General features: G+C 35.4%; 1 protein-coding gene across 8 annotated transcripts; it reads right to left on the bottom strand.

Moving 5' to 3' along the window:
* Positions 1 to 1,290: 1,290 nt before the first annotated feature.
* Positions 1,291 to 15,102, bottom strand: LOC103706236 (uncharacterized). Of its 8 annotated transcripts, none has more exons than XM_017842552.5 (9): positions 14,867 to 15,102; positions 12,629 to 12,796; positions 10,356 to 10,539; positions 8,358 to 8,537; positions 5,485 to 5,565; positions 5,229 to 5,392; positions 2,818 to 2,954; positions 1,879 to 1,994; positions 1,291 to 1,796 (listed from the first exon to the last, which is right to left on the bottom strand). In XM_017842552.5, exons 2-9 carry the CDS (start codon positions 12,793 to 12,795, stop codon positions 1,554 to 1,556), a joined length of 1,272 nt encoding a protein of 423 aa, XP_017698041.4. In that variant the 5' UTR covers position 12,796; positions 14,867 to 15,102; the 3' UTR covers positions 1,291 to 1,553. The 8 variants fall into 8 exon arrangements, with proteins under 8 accessions (XP_017698041.4, XP_017698040.4, XP_038980665.3 ...); XM_017842551.5 differs by having other exon boundaries at positions 12,629 to 12,802; XM_039124737.3 differs by having other exon boundaries at positions 12,629 to 12,802; positions 14,484 to 14,874.
* Positions 15,103 to 19,166: the final 4,064 nt, after the last annotated feature.

Consider the following 19,166-nt stretch of genomic DNA (forward strand, 5'->3'; position numbering starts at 1 on the left):
CGCGAATCTATTTGATTATAGAAGTCTAGTCCTAATCAAAAAATATTGGGATCGGTGAAACTTCTAATCAAAGAAGGTAAATTAGATAACTCTTAGTTTGGTAGAATTCTAGAAAATATATTCTTCAGGAGAAGAATAGTCTAGTTAGTTTGATGTGGCATGCTCAATTTTTTGGAAATTTTTCTAAATTTTTTTCTAAATTTTGGAGAAAGTAGAACTTTCTCTCTTCTATTTATTTAATAGGTATAGGAAGGATATAACTCTCATAAACTTTAAAAAAAAATAAGCGACAAATTTTTATATTTTTAACTAAAATACGTTCCATGATATTTTTGGTTTATAAAATTTAATTATCTAATTTATATTCATATTTATAATTATACTATCAATGTCTATTTTGTATCCTTATTCCCTATCCTTGATATAGATATGAGTTTTAACATGCAATTAATATTTATATTTATGTTCATCACCTGAAAACGGATATAGATATACTGATACCAAATCCATATCCCATTTGCTTTTAACCCTATAAGCAAAGCGTTTTGCTTCTGCTGTATAATGGCATAAAGGAACCTTCAAAGACTGTCTTCAGCACGAGATTTAAGACTGACAGGCTAACTAGCTGGTCAGCTAAATCCAGAGTGACCCGCCCTGCTACCACCTAGACAAAACATATTTTCTTCAGCAACCAACCATCCTAACACATGATACTTTTTTGCGCTAAAAAACCAACCTATTGTATTTCTCATGCAGAGTACAAGTCTAACCTGCTAGGAGATGAGCCAGCATTTGGATCAATCCTTGTTGATTCAGATTATCGAGGTTGACTTCATCAAAACTCGAGAAGCAACAGCCAGACATCTAGCATACTTTCTCACGAGTACTTTGTAATGGTGGTATGAATATGATACTTGTCAGCTGGCTATCCAAATTATGACCTGCTTCTTCAGGAGTACATAGCTCAGGCATAATTTGGGGTTTCATTATAACCTCAATTTTCTGATGGTTCCCTTCCAACATGTCACAATCAATTAAGTTATCAGGTCGAAAAGTATGAGCCGATCAATTTGCTGGAAAAAAAAAAACACAGACTCAATTTGGATTGCAAAATATTTGCAACCCATGCGCTGTATGCTTCTCGAGCGCCTTTACTCTAAAGAAACTGAAATTTATGCTGAGCACTCAAGCTAATATTCTGAATGCAATGTTTCCAAAATGAATCACTCTGGAAACAGTAGTAGAGTTTGAATGGTTCTAGCAAGAATCAGAAATAGTGAAGCACCTGGCAACCTCGAATCCTACATATAGATTGATATATTTCACTTCAATGAAGCTGATGATGGTATACATGGGTCCTGTTATGAACCTTCAGAGCTTGCGTTACATTAATTTAATTTGTATACGGAACATATAGCAGGAAGATTGCTTGCCCATCAGATGACTGGAGTTTCTTTCCTCAAGAGCAATTATTGACCGTATATGTGATGTATTTGCCCACAAGAAGTTCACTAAGATAATAGATGACCCCCTTGTATCATTTTTAATTATATCTAAGAGGCATCTGCTGTAATCCGGCTCAGAGCAATGGCAGTTTTTGACCCAGACTGACGCTCCAAATGCTTGCAGATGAAGTCACCAGCAGCCATTAGCTTGCTCAGGTCCACATTGGTCTTTATGCCTAGCCCATGGAGCATGTAGACAACATCCTCAGTGGCAACATTTCCTGAAGCGCCCTTTGCATAGGGGCAACCTCCCAGTCCCGCAACAGAAGAGTCTACAGTACTGATCCCCATCTGTAAAGTGATAGCTAAGTTACTCAAATGTAGAGCTGACTAAATTTGGTTTTATGGCTCAAGATCAAAGGAAGTCGCTCACTTGGAGGGAGACCAGAATATTTGCGAGAGACTGGCCATATGTATCATGAAAATGGACAGCAAGCTTCTCTACAGGAATGACAGACATGACAGCTTCAAGCATTGGAGTAACTGTGCCTTTACAGCCAAAAAAAAGAACAAAGCTGTTATACGAAAGTTGAAAGATACAAAGTATGATGTCACACTAGCGACAACATCTAATCAGCAAACATCTGTGGCAATGATTTTATTTTTTTAATGGAAACAAAAGGCATGCAAGGATGTTTTAATATTTTGAAATTAGTGACGATTGGTTGAAGAGTATACAGTGATCTGATGTAACAGATCTGCAAAGTTCCTCTCTTGGAGTTCCTTTTGTCCAAAACTTGTGAGAAACGGAGCTCAAGCTACGTACAAGAATTTAGTATTGCTAATCGTAAATCCATAATACATTACTCAAATGTCAGCCTAAAGCTTCGAGTGCTGAAGTGGAGATCTCTACTATCTTCAGTAATAAACTGTGCAAGAGTATCACGAATAGAATGCTATTGTTTTATGCAGTATATCCTCTAATTAACTGCTTGATCGTGCTATTGGAGACTAATCTACTGCTTTTGTGAACATTTCTTGTTTGCAAGTGTCTCACTTTTATTGTCTCAGTACAACATCCCAGTGTTAAAAGGAATACACATGTTTAAGTGGTTGTAGATTCAATTCTGAGTATAATGTTTTCCCAAAAAAAGTGGACCTTGGGGAACCAGGTCCCTCCACCCTCCACCCCCACCCCCACCCCCACCCCCAAAAGCAGTTCCTCCTTTACATATAGAATGTGTTGACACAGAATAGTACCGACAAATCTTCAGACATGCATATGCAATCCTAGTCTATCAGTATTTCGTAGATCTTTACATCAAGATTGCAAACATGATTATGATTGAGCAAAAGTTGGCCAAAGCCTTACCTGGAGTGCCAACTCCAATTGTATCACCAAGTGAAATCTCGTAGCAGCCCATGTCATAAAGCTCTTTTGCCACATATGCCACCTTTGATGGAGGCACTGATCCTTCTACTGGACACCCGACAACACATGACACATACCTATCAATTACAAATTGACAACTTAAAATCAAAAATTACATTAAAACTTCTATTCTTCAGGTGCTACTACTTTCAGTTAAATGCTTTACAATTTAGATACATGAATTTAATTGCAAGACTATTGCTCAATGACATACTCCAGCACTATGAAATAGATTGGGCACCTAATTGATATTTGCATAACTCAAAGGGACCATAAATATTGATTTTAACTAAGCAAGCTGATTGGACTTTAATGTTAAAAGTAATGATCTGATGTTGGAATATATTGATTTTAGATCCATGCCCTGTCATGATTTAACATTGGAATCCATATGTCTTTACATCATTGCAGATCAACTCTTAAATTCATGCATATGAGTTTCTTAGTTTCAATTTACGTATCTTCTTTTTTATTCTATTTTTCCTGCAAATGCTTTTTTTTTTCTTGTTCTTATATTGGCTTTTAATTGTTTCCGCTGATGCGATAAGAGTTGGCCGTATTGCCCCAAACCACCCGATTCGGGGCATGCCGAACTGAACCGACAGAGAACCAGGACAAAATCTTTCTTTTCTTATTTTTTCTTTTCTATTTATTTTTTTTTGAGAGAGAGGGAAAGAAAGAGAGGGAGATCCACCCATGCTATAAATATCTAGGTCCCAGTAATTGGGGATGCACCATATAGGATTTGAACCCAGAACCTTTGGTTGCTAAGATCGGTCATGTTCCTTTCCCTGTGTCTTCAAGACTTCATATGAATGTTATATCAGCGATAGCCAAAGAACCATCCAATATATTTGACATTGCTCCACTACTTCATTTACTTCATTCCCTGGAAAACAAATCTTCATCTCTTCTCCGAACAATATCACCAAAGCAAAATTACTTCTTGAGCATGGTAAAAAGACATGCAGACCCAATCAATAGAAATTGACTGTTCAATCTGTTAAATTAGCATGGTGTTACAATGTTAACTAAGGTCCTACAGTAGTAATCTAAAAATTATATATTTTTGAAATTTAATAGATTACTTACCTATTTCTTCTTTTCCATACACTCTTCTTTTTCGTTTTTCCTTCTAGTCTCTCACTCCCCTTTCCTACTCTTCGTATCCAAATTATAAAATTACAAACTATAACTTTGAAATGTTTTGGGAATTAAATAGCAAGGTTTGACATAGTTTTCTTTTAAGCACCTGACTTTACATTGTATTAGGAACAATCAATCTAAGAGTCAAATAATTGGCATCCCAACGTGAAAGCATGTTTGTATAGACTCTTATGATACTTTTCGTATCTGCTATCCATGTTATTCCATTAGATTACTTACCTATTTCTTCTCCATGAACTCTTCTTTTGATCTCTTTTTTCTTTCTACTCTTTCAATCCCCTTTTCTTCCCCTTCATATCCAAATAATGGAATTACAAAGTATAAATTTGATCCATGTTAGGAACCAAATAGTTAGGTTTGGCTTTGTTTTCTTCAAACCACCTGACCTATTTGTTGTATGAGGAACTCATCTCCCTAAGATTCATTCGATTAATAAGATAATAGGTAGATAGATTTAGATACATACATGAACATATGTGTGTGTCTATGTCTGTATGTAGTCTAGATCAAGTTTGGACTAATTTACTCAAAAGAAGCAGACAATTCCAGTCCATAAAACATCACAACAATAATTTTCGTGCAAGATAATTGATATAAACTCTGTCTGATATGGAGCAGCATTACTATGCAGATGTATTGTCAATCAAGGTATCACCAAATGACCATGTAGTAAGATAATTTTCATATGGATGTGAGAGCATAATTATGCAGAGATGTCGGTGTAATATTATAGCAACACAACTACACGATTTGCATTACTGTTCACAGTCTATCACTTTATAAATCAAATTAAAGATGTCCTGATGCTGAAAAGGGTTCAATCTGTTTGGATTCATATGTCAAAAATTAGTTAAAATGATTCACAAAAGATCTGGAATTATCACTTACAAGAATATAGTGATCTATATCTACAGATGATACATTAAAATATCTATATATTGTCTTAAGCATCTACATTATAGATCGATCTTCAAATTTACTTTCCGAAGAAAATAGCCAAAATATGGGCATGACAATTCCGTAATCACAAGGTCATCTAAAATCCAAGCCCACATTGGACAAACAGTAATTACAGTGGTCCACTAACAATTAGCTGCAGCCATGGTTCAATAAGTAATGCTGATTGATGAAATACTTTGGCATGCAGGGATATTTTTTATAGAAAATCAGTAAGCAAAACCTACCCACGAACAGGAATTGAAAGTCTTTTTGCAGCGTGGGTGACATCACGATAACGATTGAGACTCTCTTCTATGCTACAATTGATGTTTGACAAAGAAAAGGACTCAGATGCTGAGGCAAAAACTGCTACTTCCTTTGCACCTGATGCAACAGCTGCCTCAAATCCCTGAAATGTATGATGCATAACTATCAACTTTTCCACTGATAAAGATAAAGAAATTATGTTATTTAATTCAGAATTTTTTCAATAAGACCTACTTTAAGGTTGGGAGTTAAGACTGGAAACCGTGCACCCTCTACATCTTTAATTGCTTTCATGACATCCTTTGCATCTGCCAGCTATACATCAAAAATTGAATTAATAACATAATAAGCCAAGAGGTAGAATTTGCAATTAAAGTCAACAAATACTTGTAATTAGGTTCTTGGAACAGCCAAACATGCTATATTACCGTTATAACAATAATGAAATAATAGTAATAATAACAATAAACCCTAAGCTTTACAAATTTTATTGAGAACTAACTCATGGTAGCGCCAAAAATAATACAGGACATAATTTAATCTACTAGACTGCAGTCTCAGCTTAAAAGTCCATCTCAAAAATTATAATTTGTGAAAACTGTAGCAAGCAGTTTGGACTTTTTACTTTTGGCTTACTAGTTAAGCAATTAATGCATAAGTCTTCAAGTGGTTTTTGTGGCATTTGAAAAGTTTGATAAATGCAAATCACAAAATCATATTCTGTTTCTAGGCATAGTGTGTGTGTGTGTGTAAGTTGGACAATACATTTCTCATCAATTCTTTGGTAGTGGAGTTAACAAACCTTTGGCTGTTGATGTGCAACATAAAGGGTGGTAAAGGGTGGTATGATGGATCTTTTAAACACAAACTAAATTTGATATCATACTCCATAGGTCAGCCTCCAACCTCCCATGTTAATTGTTGTCTTAGAAATTTAATCTTCATATTTCAAGTTAAAGGAAGTTTAAGATTCAGCATGAAATCTCCAGAAGCCAAAGTTTAGCTTCTTGCTATCATAAACCACGCCAATTCCCCAACATCCATGTCTTAATAGATTCATGCGTCAAAGGCAAAGGCCTGAAATATATTAAGATATATCTTGCTTGAAGAGTTCACCAAAGACTTGCAAAGTGGTGGACGAAAATCCTAGTATAAGCGGTGGAGTGTGTGAAGTGTGAACTACTGAATTGCTGTCTGGCTAATATGTTTATGGCCCTTGTATTACAGTCTAGCAAGCAACCTGCAACTTTCTTGTGTAGACTCATGCTACAACATGCTTCTATTATTCAACGGCCAAACTTTACATGTTTGATCAGCCATGAAATTGAAATTGGGGTGTAATATTAGTCTAAAGTTTTGTCTCTTCATGATCACACATTGTTTGTCCATGGATTTTACTTATTGACCCACTGTAATAATTTATATAGGGATATTTGCCACATCAGTGGAGTGGAGACACATTTCACAATCTACAACATTCCATCACTTGGCTTCTCAAAATTCAAGTGTAAACCAGAGTCCTCTTTCTGGCTTACAAATTCATATATGTTATGATGGATCAAATTACTCTTTAATCTCATTCAATAATTTTGAAAGAGTATAAATCTATGATCACTTAGAGCACTTCCAGATATATACATTCAAGTAAGGTGTTTGTAACCATCTTGTGTTCGGTACAAAAATTTTCTCAAGTAAATGAGACAAGCTCTAGCCTTGGAAGTTAGCTTGCAACACAAACAAGCCAAGCTTGATCTTGTCTTTGAACGCTTGTGCAAGCTTGATCTTCTCTCTCTATCTCTATATATCTATCTATCCCTCTATACATATATGCAAATATGTATATACATGTAATATATATGCACATGCAAACACATATATCCACATATGTATACATATAAAATCAGTTATTAATAGGTGTTTATAAATAAAAAACTGCAATTTATATCCATTTATTTATTTAATATTGAAGTTATAAACATTTTGATCAATAAGGGAATGTACCTTAGCCATCAGACTTAACAGGTGAAACATATATTAACTTCAGCCATTAGACTGACATCTAACTTCTGGGATTCACCCAACTCAGTAATCATAAATAAGCAGGGCATAAAATCAAATCCCTTCACATCTCAATTGATGCCAACCAGTTCGAAATACCGGTTTTGGTACGTGTACTGATATCTTATTGGTACAGTGTCAATGACTGTCAGTTCAGCATACTCTATGCTGAGTATCAGTTCAGTGCCAGTACAATATGATATGCTCAATACGGGGTGGCATGCACTAGTACAGCAAACCTTGATGCCAACCTTTCTATAATTTATATTACCTTCCTCCTTCAAATCATTCCCCAACTAACTTTGCTAGTTTCTACAGCTACCTCAGGCCCTCGAGGCCTCCGTCCCCCAACCGCCGCCCCCCCTCCTTCCCAACTAACAACCAAAAAAAAAATCCCCAAAGTCCTTTCCTTGCCAACAAAGAAGAAGACAACAAGGACCTAATTTTCCCATCCATTCCTTCTCTTGGTCCTAATCTCTCCTTCCTCACTGCTTTTTGCAACTCTAACCTAAACTCTGAGGCTTCTCAACTGCTCCTGCTATCTTTACCCATCACCCACCCACCCTTTCACCTCCTCTCCACAACACCCAACTTTTTTCTTAAGCTAGCACCGAGCATACCTCATCACAAATTTTGATCCTAAGCAAACTAAGCTCATGGTGGCTCAAGTGGAGCTTGAGCTGGGTCTACACACTTGTGATAAAATGGCTGATCTCAAGCCAGCCATGCTGATTGTCAAGTAAAACTCAAGCTGGGCCTACCTTCCCTAAACATGATTTACACCTTAAGGTTTTATGGTTTGTCCATTATAGTTCTGCTAGCCTCTATCAACCACATATTAGCAAGCTTTTTGTGTACATAACATTCCATGTAAGATCACTGAAAGCATGCCAAGACTCATGCCAGTAGATCCAAACATGGAGCAAATTCAGAATTTTGTTTAACTCCAATAGCATTATTCTGTAAGAGAGGATAACCAAATGAATATACTGAATTTCAAGGAACAAAAAAGAGGTCCATATAGTGATGGGAAGAGAATTGAAGATTACCTGTGGTACCCATTTTGGAGAGACAAAACTCGTAGCCTCTACGACAGGCAATCCAGAGGACGCCAACTTCTGTATCAATTCAATCTTTATAGATGTGGATATGGTGATCTTTTCATTTTGTAAACCATCCCTTGGACCAACTTCCACTATCTTTACAAATTTTGGCAGACCTCTTAAAAACTGTAAATGCCACATGAAATAATCCAAAGATGCTCCCATGAATAAAATAGAAACTGATAACAAACAAGCATCATGATGACATCAGTAATAGAAAGTTCCAGAAGGCATAGTGAAAACAGTGCAGCAAATATATATATATAAAGAAGAGTATACAAAAGAGAGCCAGAGAGAGAGATAAAATTCTGCAACAATGATAACTTTTGAATAAAGCACATTATTTTGAACCAAATTGAAAGCTACACCATTTTCTCACATTTAGCTTTTCTCCATCTTGTCCATATCATGGTCAATAGTAAGCAGTAATTGGCAGAGGTTTATTTCTTGATATTGACTTGAAATGTTTTGTACATCTACCCAAAAGTAGTAAGTTCTATGGTTTTATCAAACAAAAGTACATAATATAGCAGTTCTAGATCCTCATAGTAGTGGCCAAACATAATTACCTATTGGTAATGATCATGACACAAGTCTTGTTGCTACCGATTGCCAGACATCTTAAGTAACAAACCTCGAGAAGTCTACACAATTTTAGAAGCTTTTTCATGGTCGCTCTAATTACTTTTATGGGAAGAACAGCTTAAGTATAGATCTTCAAAAGTCATCACAGACAGGTTTAGCATGAAGTTGGTCAAGGAAGTAAAAATGAAAGATGGAAGGGGAAACTTGTTTGACGGAGGTAAGTAGGAAAATATGGCAGACAAACTGGACAATAGATCTGACAAGAATATACATCTACATAGATAAAGTGGGGATACACATATTAGAATAAGCATCTGTGGACCTTTCAAGCACATTTTTTACCATTATTCCATTATCTTTTTGTTTATAAATCGATGTTAACTTTGAAAAAATATTGATGGAGGATTAAATCACCTGAGCGGATTGTAATCATATGGTAAGGACCATACAACTTAAAGGATGAAAAGATGTTACATCATAAATAAGATCAAAGATTCCTTTATATGGATTTGAATAAACAAATAGTGCATAAGAATATAAATAAAGTCCACACATCCATGCATCAACATGCACACAAACCCACGTGTGCACACACATGCATGCACACACACAGAGGGCTTAGGGTTTACACACATGCACGAACATGCACATAGAGGGTGAAGTTGTAATACACATAAGGTGTGAATAGAGGACTTTACACCAACTGCAAAATTCATTTTTTTTTTTGTGTGTGTGTGTGTTGGGGGGGGGGGGGGTATGCAAAATGCAAATTGAATCATTACACGTCTTTTATAAGTCCTGAAATGCCTACGCACAAAAAATCACATATTTTAGAGGTCTCTTGCCTATGCATCAAGACCTCCCATATACAGTTTCAGTACCATAATATTGTGCATTGATTTCGGGGTGACTTGACACATAGGCAAGAGGTCTCCCAAACATAAGGCTTTTTGTACATAGGCTTTTTGGAACTTAACATTAGGTTTACATTTTTCAACCCTTAACATTGAATTTTGCAGTGAGTGTAAAGTCCTTTTTTTACACTCTAAGTTTCTATCCTTGCGTGCATAAGATTACATCCAACAGTTCGGATATACATTTCTCAGCCTTTAATATTGAATTTTGCAGTGGGTGTAACATCCTCTCTTTACACCCTACCCTATGTGTATTACTGCACCAAAATTTGTACATACTGTATGTGCATGCACGTACATCTGCATGTGCTTGCGCATGTGCGCGCACATATTTTCTGAATTATGAAAGTTCCCAACAAATATGGAATAATTAATATGTCAAGCCAAAGCCAGAAATCAATCAAACCTTTTAACTTTTAAGACAAAAAAGAATATTATAGGTCACCTTGTTTGCTAGACCTCTTATTTCTGTGTTATTGCATGATGAACTATAGCAATGATCTTGCAGACGCCATGAATCACAAACACTGTCAAAGACCATTCGACTTTTACCAATGCATGAGGCCTTCAAAATTATGGGATCTCTGCCAAACTTATCCCTTGGCTGCCTTCTCCAGGCATATTCTTCACTGCAAGGACAATAAAAATCATATGACATTTGTCTTTTTTAAAAATAATCTAACATGAAATAAAATATATGGAAGAAGAAACCAAACAATACAGAAATCAAAAGGCAAATTATGGTAGCGAAAGAATAAAAAATAGATATGATTAACAAAACTTACAAAAATAACTAAATGGTAACAACAATATCAAGATGTTCTATGTTTCATCTGTTTTAGAGGTTTTTACAAAGCCAGTATGAACAAAAGTTTGTTTGAATAACAAACCCAGGTGCTCAAGTGACCATTGAGATTTGAGAGGGAGAAATGACAAGAAATTTGGGAACACATATCTTCTAATGGATTGCATCAACATGGGAATTCTTCATGAGATTTAACAAGTATATCTTCCTTACATTTCCTACCAGTTGGTCACAGATCATGTTCCATTGTGCATCACTTTATCCAGACAACTGAATAAAATGCCACATTCACTGGTTCACAAAAGATAAACTACATACTGCATATGGAAAAGCCAAGATTTAATGTTTTCAGGATCTAGGTGGTATAGTAAGTACAAAGAATCCTCTACCTGGTTCTCCAATAGATTGTTCACAAACTCTGTGGAACCATCACTTGTTAACTTCTTATTCTAATCACAGTTGGAGCTCTGTGACTTTAGTGGAACTAATTGTCTAAAAGACCCTATAAGTTGGCATTTTACAACTTGATTCTGCATCTTTTACAGAGACAATCTGATCTCTCCAAAAAGCAAGAAGCAAACTATCATCACTTGCTCCAATTTCAAGAACATGTATAGTGCAATGTTTGCCTTGCAATAAATCTTTATTTTCACTGGATCTCTCCAGTGTGGGGCATCACATAATCTGTTCCCATAACTCTCTGAAACAGTGACCAAAGTGTTGTCCAATTAAAAATATATATACAAGTATGTAAGGCACATGAAGGTTAACAAGCACTTTGCTTGCCACTCCTGTGGAATTATCAGTTTGCTATTTTCTTGTCATGCATCTACTCTTTTCGGTAGATCACAAACTTCTATGCAATAACATATAGAACTTGCACTTCTAATAGCTTCTAGTATGAGTTTAGTTTTTTCTGCTTTTGAGAAGAGTGGTGCTCAAATATTTGTCATACTATTTGTATTGAATAAATACAAATATCATAGACTAGGTCATGTTTAAATTATAAGTGAGGGTTACAGTTTAGTATGGTGTATAATTTAGGTATACTCTCATAATGGATAAATTTAGTATTATAATCCAACACCTGCTCCTCAAGAATGAGGACAACGTTCAAATTAAAGATTAAACCCAAGGAGAAAAAACAAAAAAAAACAGAGATTAATCAACCATAACCATAAACTATTTGTTTATCAATCTTAAACAGTAGTGTTCCTACAAATGCACATTAATCAAACAGTTAAGGAAATGCGAAATATTTTGGTCCTTCATATTTTGTTGTTCTGGAATTGAATTTTAAACTTATCTATGCATGGAGTCTGTTGAATAAAGTTTCATGTGTAAGAAGATGAGGTCATTTTGAGGACAACCTCCTTATTACGCAACTATTAGAAATGATTTTAGTCCAAACAATTCCACTAAAAAGTGTCCTTTTTCTTAAATAAAAGAAGCCTATATTTCACTTGGCAACTTATTTGATAATCTACTCTCTCCTTTTCTCTATTTTTGCTGCCCACATGTTGATCATGTCTTTTCCACTTTCAGTAATTACTAGATCATTATCAACTAATAAGTGTACATAAATTGATTTTGCTCACAAGTTCCTTGAACCATACAGGCATTGTTCACAAGTTATATATGTATTTTAGTCTTGAATGCCAGAAGAATGGAAGAGGATTTAATGGCAAAGATTATCTGATTGTTGGAATTTATAATGTGCCTCCGTGTCTGTGTTTGGGGGGCAGGGGGATTGATCTCATAATCATGTCCTTGTGAAAGAAGATAATTTAGGCCAACGGCATTAAACTGTTCGATATAATTGTAAACAATGGAAACATTATGAATCATAAAAACTTAATAGAAATTACTAGATGATCAATGACAATTTAAGCGCAAAAGGAGCAAGAACTTACTCGCAGCTGTTAGAAGAGCTGCATTCTCCGCCTTCAATCAAGCAATTACCCATTTCTGTTTCATTTAATCTAGGCCTGCAACCACTAGAAGTGCATCTTTGAAGCCTACCAACATAGTTCAAATTTGGCAGGTTATCGAGACCTATCGGCTCCTCTAAGCTGGACATTCTGGAACTAGATGTCAAAAAGGAAACTGGTATAAATGCACATGACAAGTAGGTCGTCCACCACAAACATTTAGATAAAATTCTTGATGTCAGCATTATATCAACACCAGTGCAGCAAAGATAGGCACACCACAGAAATTAGCAATATGCAAGAGTTCAAGTACCTGATTATAGTGCAACCAGATTGCATAAGAAGTAACAAATTTTGCCAACCGTACATGCACAAATAAAAACTTGATAGCACCCGTAAAGTAACAGCAGTATATATCAAACTATGTTCACAAATCAAAGGACTAGTCCTCACTGACATGCAAAAATGACGCATTTTAAGATATATATCAAACTAGCAGGTTCACAAGTCAAATGACTGGTCCTCACTGAAATGCAAAAATGATGCATTTTAAGAAACCATTTTAGTCCTAGCTGATATTTCTCAAAGAGGGATGCAAGACACATTGCAACACAGAACCAGAGAATATTAAGAAGACCAAGGATGGCTGCATTTTCACATTTACATTCTACTCTAATACTGCTACTTTGATGAGCACATGATATAAGATTCAATGAACAATCCAGCAGCCAGTTTTGTAGTCAATTTCATCTCTTGAAGGAAACGGTCATGGTTATTACTTTATGAAAGTGAAGTTTTACACAATGACATCAGGAGTTGGAAATATTAATTCAAACTGAATCACTTTGGGTGCTGGCATTAGGCACGCGTGCATGCTGTGATACCCTGCATATCGCAAGGTATTGACTCGTGCACAACTCGATATGGCTCGGTATCACCAGGCACCAAGCCAATTTTTCATCATTTTTTATTTGTCTTGGCAGATCTAGCATGGCCATCAGCATTGACATTTGAATTCTTGTTATTAACATACCTATGCTTAACCAGGCCTTATTAACAATATGGACTCGTTTGGTTCACGGAAAGATAAGGAGGAAAAGTGTGGTCAACGGAAAAACAAAGAAATGCCTCTTGTTTGGTTGGAGTTTTCAAAGGAGAGAGATGGATAAGTAGCATTCCCATGGGAATAAGATTTCCATGTTTCATGAAAAAGAAAAACCCATGAGAGATATAGAAAAAATACTTCCCCAAGCATTGAGAATCGGAGTCCCTTTTTTCCAAAAATACCCTTAAGCCATCAAAATCCATGGGTAAAGTATTTCCCTTTATTAAGCGTATAATAGATATTTCATACAATTTTCTCAAAAAACTAGATTCTCAACCAAACATAAGCCACTCTAGGATATGCCACTTTCCCATAATTAACCAAACATGCTAAAATTATTTTTCTAGGCATCATATTCCTAAAAATCATCTTTTCAGAAAAAATATTCCATATAAGAATTAATGAAGTCGATTATAGAACTAGCAAAAGCCATAGTTATGAGGAAACCATCCAAGATGGAGGGTTTAGCAGACTCCTAGCTGTAATTGATACATGAAATGTACATATTAGATATGTCAAACCAGAAACAAGGATTCCCAGATCATAAGACAGACTTATTGTCCATTTAAATTACATTATATACAATGATTGAACATACATAAATATTGTGGCCAACCTTGCCTGGTATATGCTTAATTTAGCTGCTCGACATGACCAACTTCTTACATGATCAAGGCATTAAACTTATAATTCAGCAGCTACCACCAATTACAGAGAACACATTTAACGAACCTGCCAAACAGACCACTTGCATTGATCCAACAACTTAACTTCCACAGATCTAATTATACAAGCATGCTCAGCTGAAGCAAAATCAAGAACCGAGGTGAAACTGTGAAATTAAAATATATCTCAGCAAAAGAAGGGAGGCAACGCACAATCAGTACTTTCAGCAGAAATTGAACCAGATACATCCTCTCACAAAATTCTCACCAATCAACTCAAATTAGCAGCTACACCGGATCCATTTAAGGAAAGAAAGCAACTAACATTCAACAAAAGCTGAAATCATCAGCCAATAACCATCACAAGCCCTTATGCCCTATAATCATGTCCAAAAAGATCGACTCAAGAGGTAAAACCTCAAATCAAAAAAGAAGAAGAAAACTGCTGACCTGAAACCAAGAAGAGATCTACAAACAAGGTGATCGATACGAACAAGAAATACGGGTCTAAAATTTGACCAAATAGTTGTTTTGAATTTCTATTTCTTTGAATTAAAGGGAGAGTTTGGGATTGGATGGGTTAGTTGGGGAGAAGGGAAGATGGTGTAAACGCGTCAAGAAAGGAAGGTAGCTGAGCGGTCCGCTCGCTTTCCCTTTTCCTCTTTCCCGGCGCTTACGAGTGAGACAGAGGGACGGGCCGGGGTTGGTAGGTATTTAATTGTTGTGCGCCTCGCCCCGATCTCTGCTTTAACTCGGCGATTCGATTTATTTTAACTTAAATTTTTTTTCCCATGAATACCTCTAAAAATTTAGATTTATATAAATTTTTTTTTTCAAAATGTATATTTATTTCTGTATTTTATAAAATATTATTTTTTCCCAATATTCCCTTCCACCATTATTAATAAAAATCATATTTATTTTAATTAAAAATGAAATAAAAATTTATAATTACTTTTTTGTTCTTCATCGCGGACATCTTATAATTTTTTTTACACATCTATCCATTAAAAAAATATTTTAATCATTTTAATTTAAAATTGTTAATTTTTAACAGCTTTATTTAGCGATGTATGTAAAAATAAAGATTAAAAAAAATAAAATAACAAAATAAGTATTTTATAAAAATATACATGCATATATCAATTTTAAAAAGTATTTATATAAAATTTAATATTTAGAAACATATTCATTAAAAAAACCCATAATCTAATTCTGGTTGAAGATTATCTGACCCTACGCTGGGATGCCCAATCCAACCGTTCGGAGCTCAGGATGGTAGGATCTGGACGGCGGATGATGTACTCAATCAGCGACGGACGGCTATTATTTGAGTTAGTTGATGTCCTAGACTGAGTGCAGATTAGTATATTATTAATGGGCCAAAAGAGACAGGAAACACGAAGACAAAACGACACGCGGAGATGTCAAGATTTTTTTTTTTTTTCATGGGCAAGACCGGCTACACTTGGGACTGTCGACGAACGGCTTGTTTTAAGGGACTCGGCGGCGAGGGAATTTCATAAAAAAAAAAAAATCATAAAATATGAAAATTATATTTTTATAAAAATATATATATTTTTTTTTTGAAAACTTCAATCGGATCTCACTACTTTTCCGTTGACTATACTTTTCTCCTCCTTTTCTCGCGAACCAAATGAGCCCTGAAAATTTTTGCATTGTTTTAAGGGACTTTTTAGAAACCATATATTGCATTCAATAAACTAACTTTAGCTTAATTAGACCAAGCAATAAGTTTATTTTGGTTCTTTGGGCCAAGCACCAATAAACTATGCAAATCTCAAGTCTCATGTTATGTACTACTTATGCTCAAGCCATACTTCAAGCTAAGCATGAATTATTATGACTAGCCATATTATAGCTCACAATACTTTCAATTTTATTTGAAAAAGAAATGCATATGAGTAGGGGTGTCAATATACATGCTCAAGAGTCGCAATAACTCAAATGATAGTGTGTCCATACTATTATTTTAGGAAGTAGCAATGATAAGCTCCCCACCATTGACATGCCATAGAGCATAATAGAATATAAGTTCTAGATTACAACGCTATCATGTCATCGTAAAAAATTCATGAATTGCATCCATCCTCTCTTGCCCTAACAACATGGAGCTTCTGTTTGATACTAGAGTAGTTGGGCTGCTGGCATTATTAATTCTTTCAAAAAAAATTTATCTTATTGAGCATGGATATAGTGTGTCGGTGAGGCATCTCGTATATACGAAATTAATAATGGTTCGAATGGTCTCCCTACTACTGAACTTTTGTTCAAATTGTCGTCGAGGATTCGATTCTAGTTGGCCTCAAGAGGAGGGGCAGGAATAAGCATAGAAACATAGCAATTAACCCTTCCTAATCTCAAAAATAATTTTTTTATTGGAAGGAAAGTGAAAAATAAAATTAAAAAAAAAATTGTCCATGCACCCTACACTTTGCTTTTGCTAAAGCATCCAAAGAATAAGAAAGTGTATGTGATTTTAGGATCCACACAAACCCTCCAAGGATGATATATACTTTTTAGGTGCACTTCTAATTTGCACCTACATACGTAATAGATTCTTTCTAGGTGCACCTGGCACTCTAGAAATAAAAAAAATGGGCACTTGGTTGAGGTTACATCCAGCAGGATCTAACATATTCATGATGGACGTCCACCCTCGAAAGTTTGATGCTTGAAAATAGCAAGCTCTCTTCTAGAAAAAGAAAGAAAGAAAGAAAGCTCACTAACATCATAAGCTGTGATATAGAATGAGAAACTGGAAGTGCTTAGTTTTATTTAGGAAGTGCTTCCTTCTTGGGGGTTCTCTCTTTAGTGCTTCCAATGAGCAGCATTAGCAGTAGCACTGATAGTAGTTTCTACGTTTCAAGACAAGGGTGTTTTTGTGGTCATGTTTCAAGAAATGACCTGCTTGGTTAGCAAACAGTCTGGTGGCAAGAGTTTCAGGATACTTTTGGGCTGAAACAAGATAGAATTATAGAAGAACTAATTTGGACCACTTCAGTAGTTTTCACCAACTAATATTAAACCTTAGGACCAAGTAAAAAGTCAGAAACTTGAATGGTTCTTTAAGATGCCAAATTAGGGGAAATCTATCTATAATTAGTCCCTCTTGGAGACACCATGGGCATCCTTTGAACCTAGAGGTTCGAGAGGTATATTTCCTCAACGCTTTTGCTTTACGATCATTTCCATCTTCGATAAGAAATACTCAAGACTCTTGTAAGCTGTCGTCCATGCAATAGCTCTTGAATCAACATTAAGAAATGAGTAAACTAGCACAATCTATAGTTTTAGACCTTCCACAGCTTCGCTCATTTGGAGGGATGTATTGAATTTAATCCAAAAATAAGATCTTTATAACGTTGGACTCATCATGGATTGATATAGCAAAAAATTGAGCCCAACGATGTGGCACTATCGGATTCATCTAGATCACAACTGCCATGGAAAATGATATATACTCTAGAACTTCTCGATATAGTTGGGCCTAGTCAACTCCAACCTAAGAGCCAGTCTGAGCAGACTAGAAGCGATTGACCTGTAAGGTTACATGCTATCCAACATCTAGGATTAAGTCTGGTAGCTTGGCCGGGCAATCATTCAACTCCGCAATTGCTCTAAACCGACCTAAGCCCTCCTATCTTATACAATAGCTCCACTACCTCATGCGAAAATACACTCCTTCCACTGCATTAAGAATTAAAACCCATAATAATGCCTTTGGGGATAGTGATAGCAGGATTCCAACAGTTACAACGTATCTTAAGACATCTATGATGCAATCCTGAATGATTACTATACGTCTCTCAGCAGTTATCATATAATTGCAATCCGTTACAAGTACAACACAACCTTTAGAAGATTCCAGACCCCCATAACTATATATACATTCAGAGTCTTTGCATTAAGGGGAAAACTATTAGAAGTCTCTCATTCCCCTCATTATTGCTAATTTCCTCCTCTTTCCTGCTCCAAATATTCCTTCTCTGACTTAAGTATCCGAGGACCCAGTCAGAGCAAGCTTTGACGAGTTCTTTAACCCATTGTTGTTCTGTAGATCGATAGAGATACTCCACATCAGCAATCCAAAGATCAACTGCAACATAAATGAAGCAAACAAACCTAATTCAACTTGACTAAAGACAAACCCGTATAACCAAAATTCGATATATATCTATTAAAGGATGACTTGAATTTGAATCTAAGCATAAAACTTGAAGCTAATTCGATCAAATCCACATGAAACTAGACCTATACCCAATCCAACTCAGTTGTTAATAGTTAAATCACCATTTATTAAAATTACTTCTTCAAATATTTGCAAGTTAATATCAACAATATTCGAGCACCAAAGGCATGTAGCCAATTGGCTATGACATTCTTGCCACTTGTATATAGTTTGTGCATTGTAGGAAGTTAGATTGAAATGCGAGCATTAATGAAATCTTTTGTCTAATCCAAAAAAAAAAAAAAACCTGTCAATCCAGGCTTGACCCAATAACTAAATTGATCAAGAAATTCAAAAACAAAAAACAACTTGTTTAGTAAACAGACAGCTAGACCCAACATGTATAACCTGTTTAATAAACAAGTCAAACCAGATCTTAAACCATTTAAATTAGTTTTAAATCGATTGTATTGTATACTTATGGATTGATCAATTATTAAATAGGCCAAACTAAATAAGACAACTCAAGATTTTATATTTAAATTCACTCCATTTAAT

Source organism: Phoenix dactylifera, chromosome 8 (genome assembly GCF_051530095.1).
Source record: "Phoenix dactylifera cultivar Ajwa chromosome 8, Ajwa_hap1_PhDact_Kaust_v1.1, whole genome shotgun sequence".
Classification (NCBI taxonomy): domain Eukaryota; kingdom Viridiplantae; phylum Streptophyta; class Magnoliopsida; order Arecales; family Arecaceae; genus Phoenix; species Phoenix dactylifera.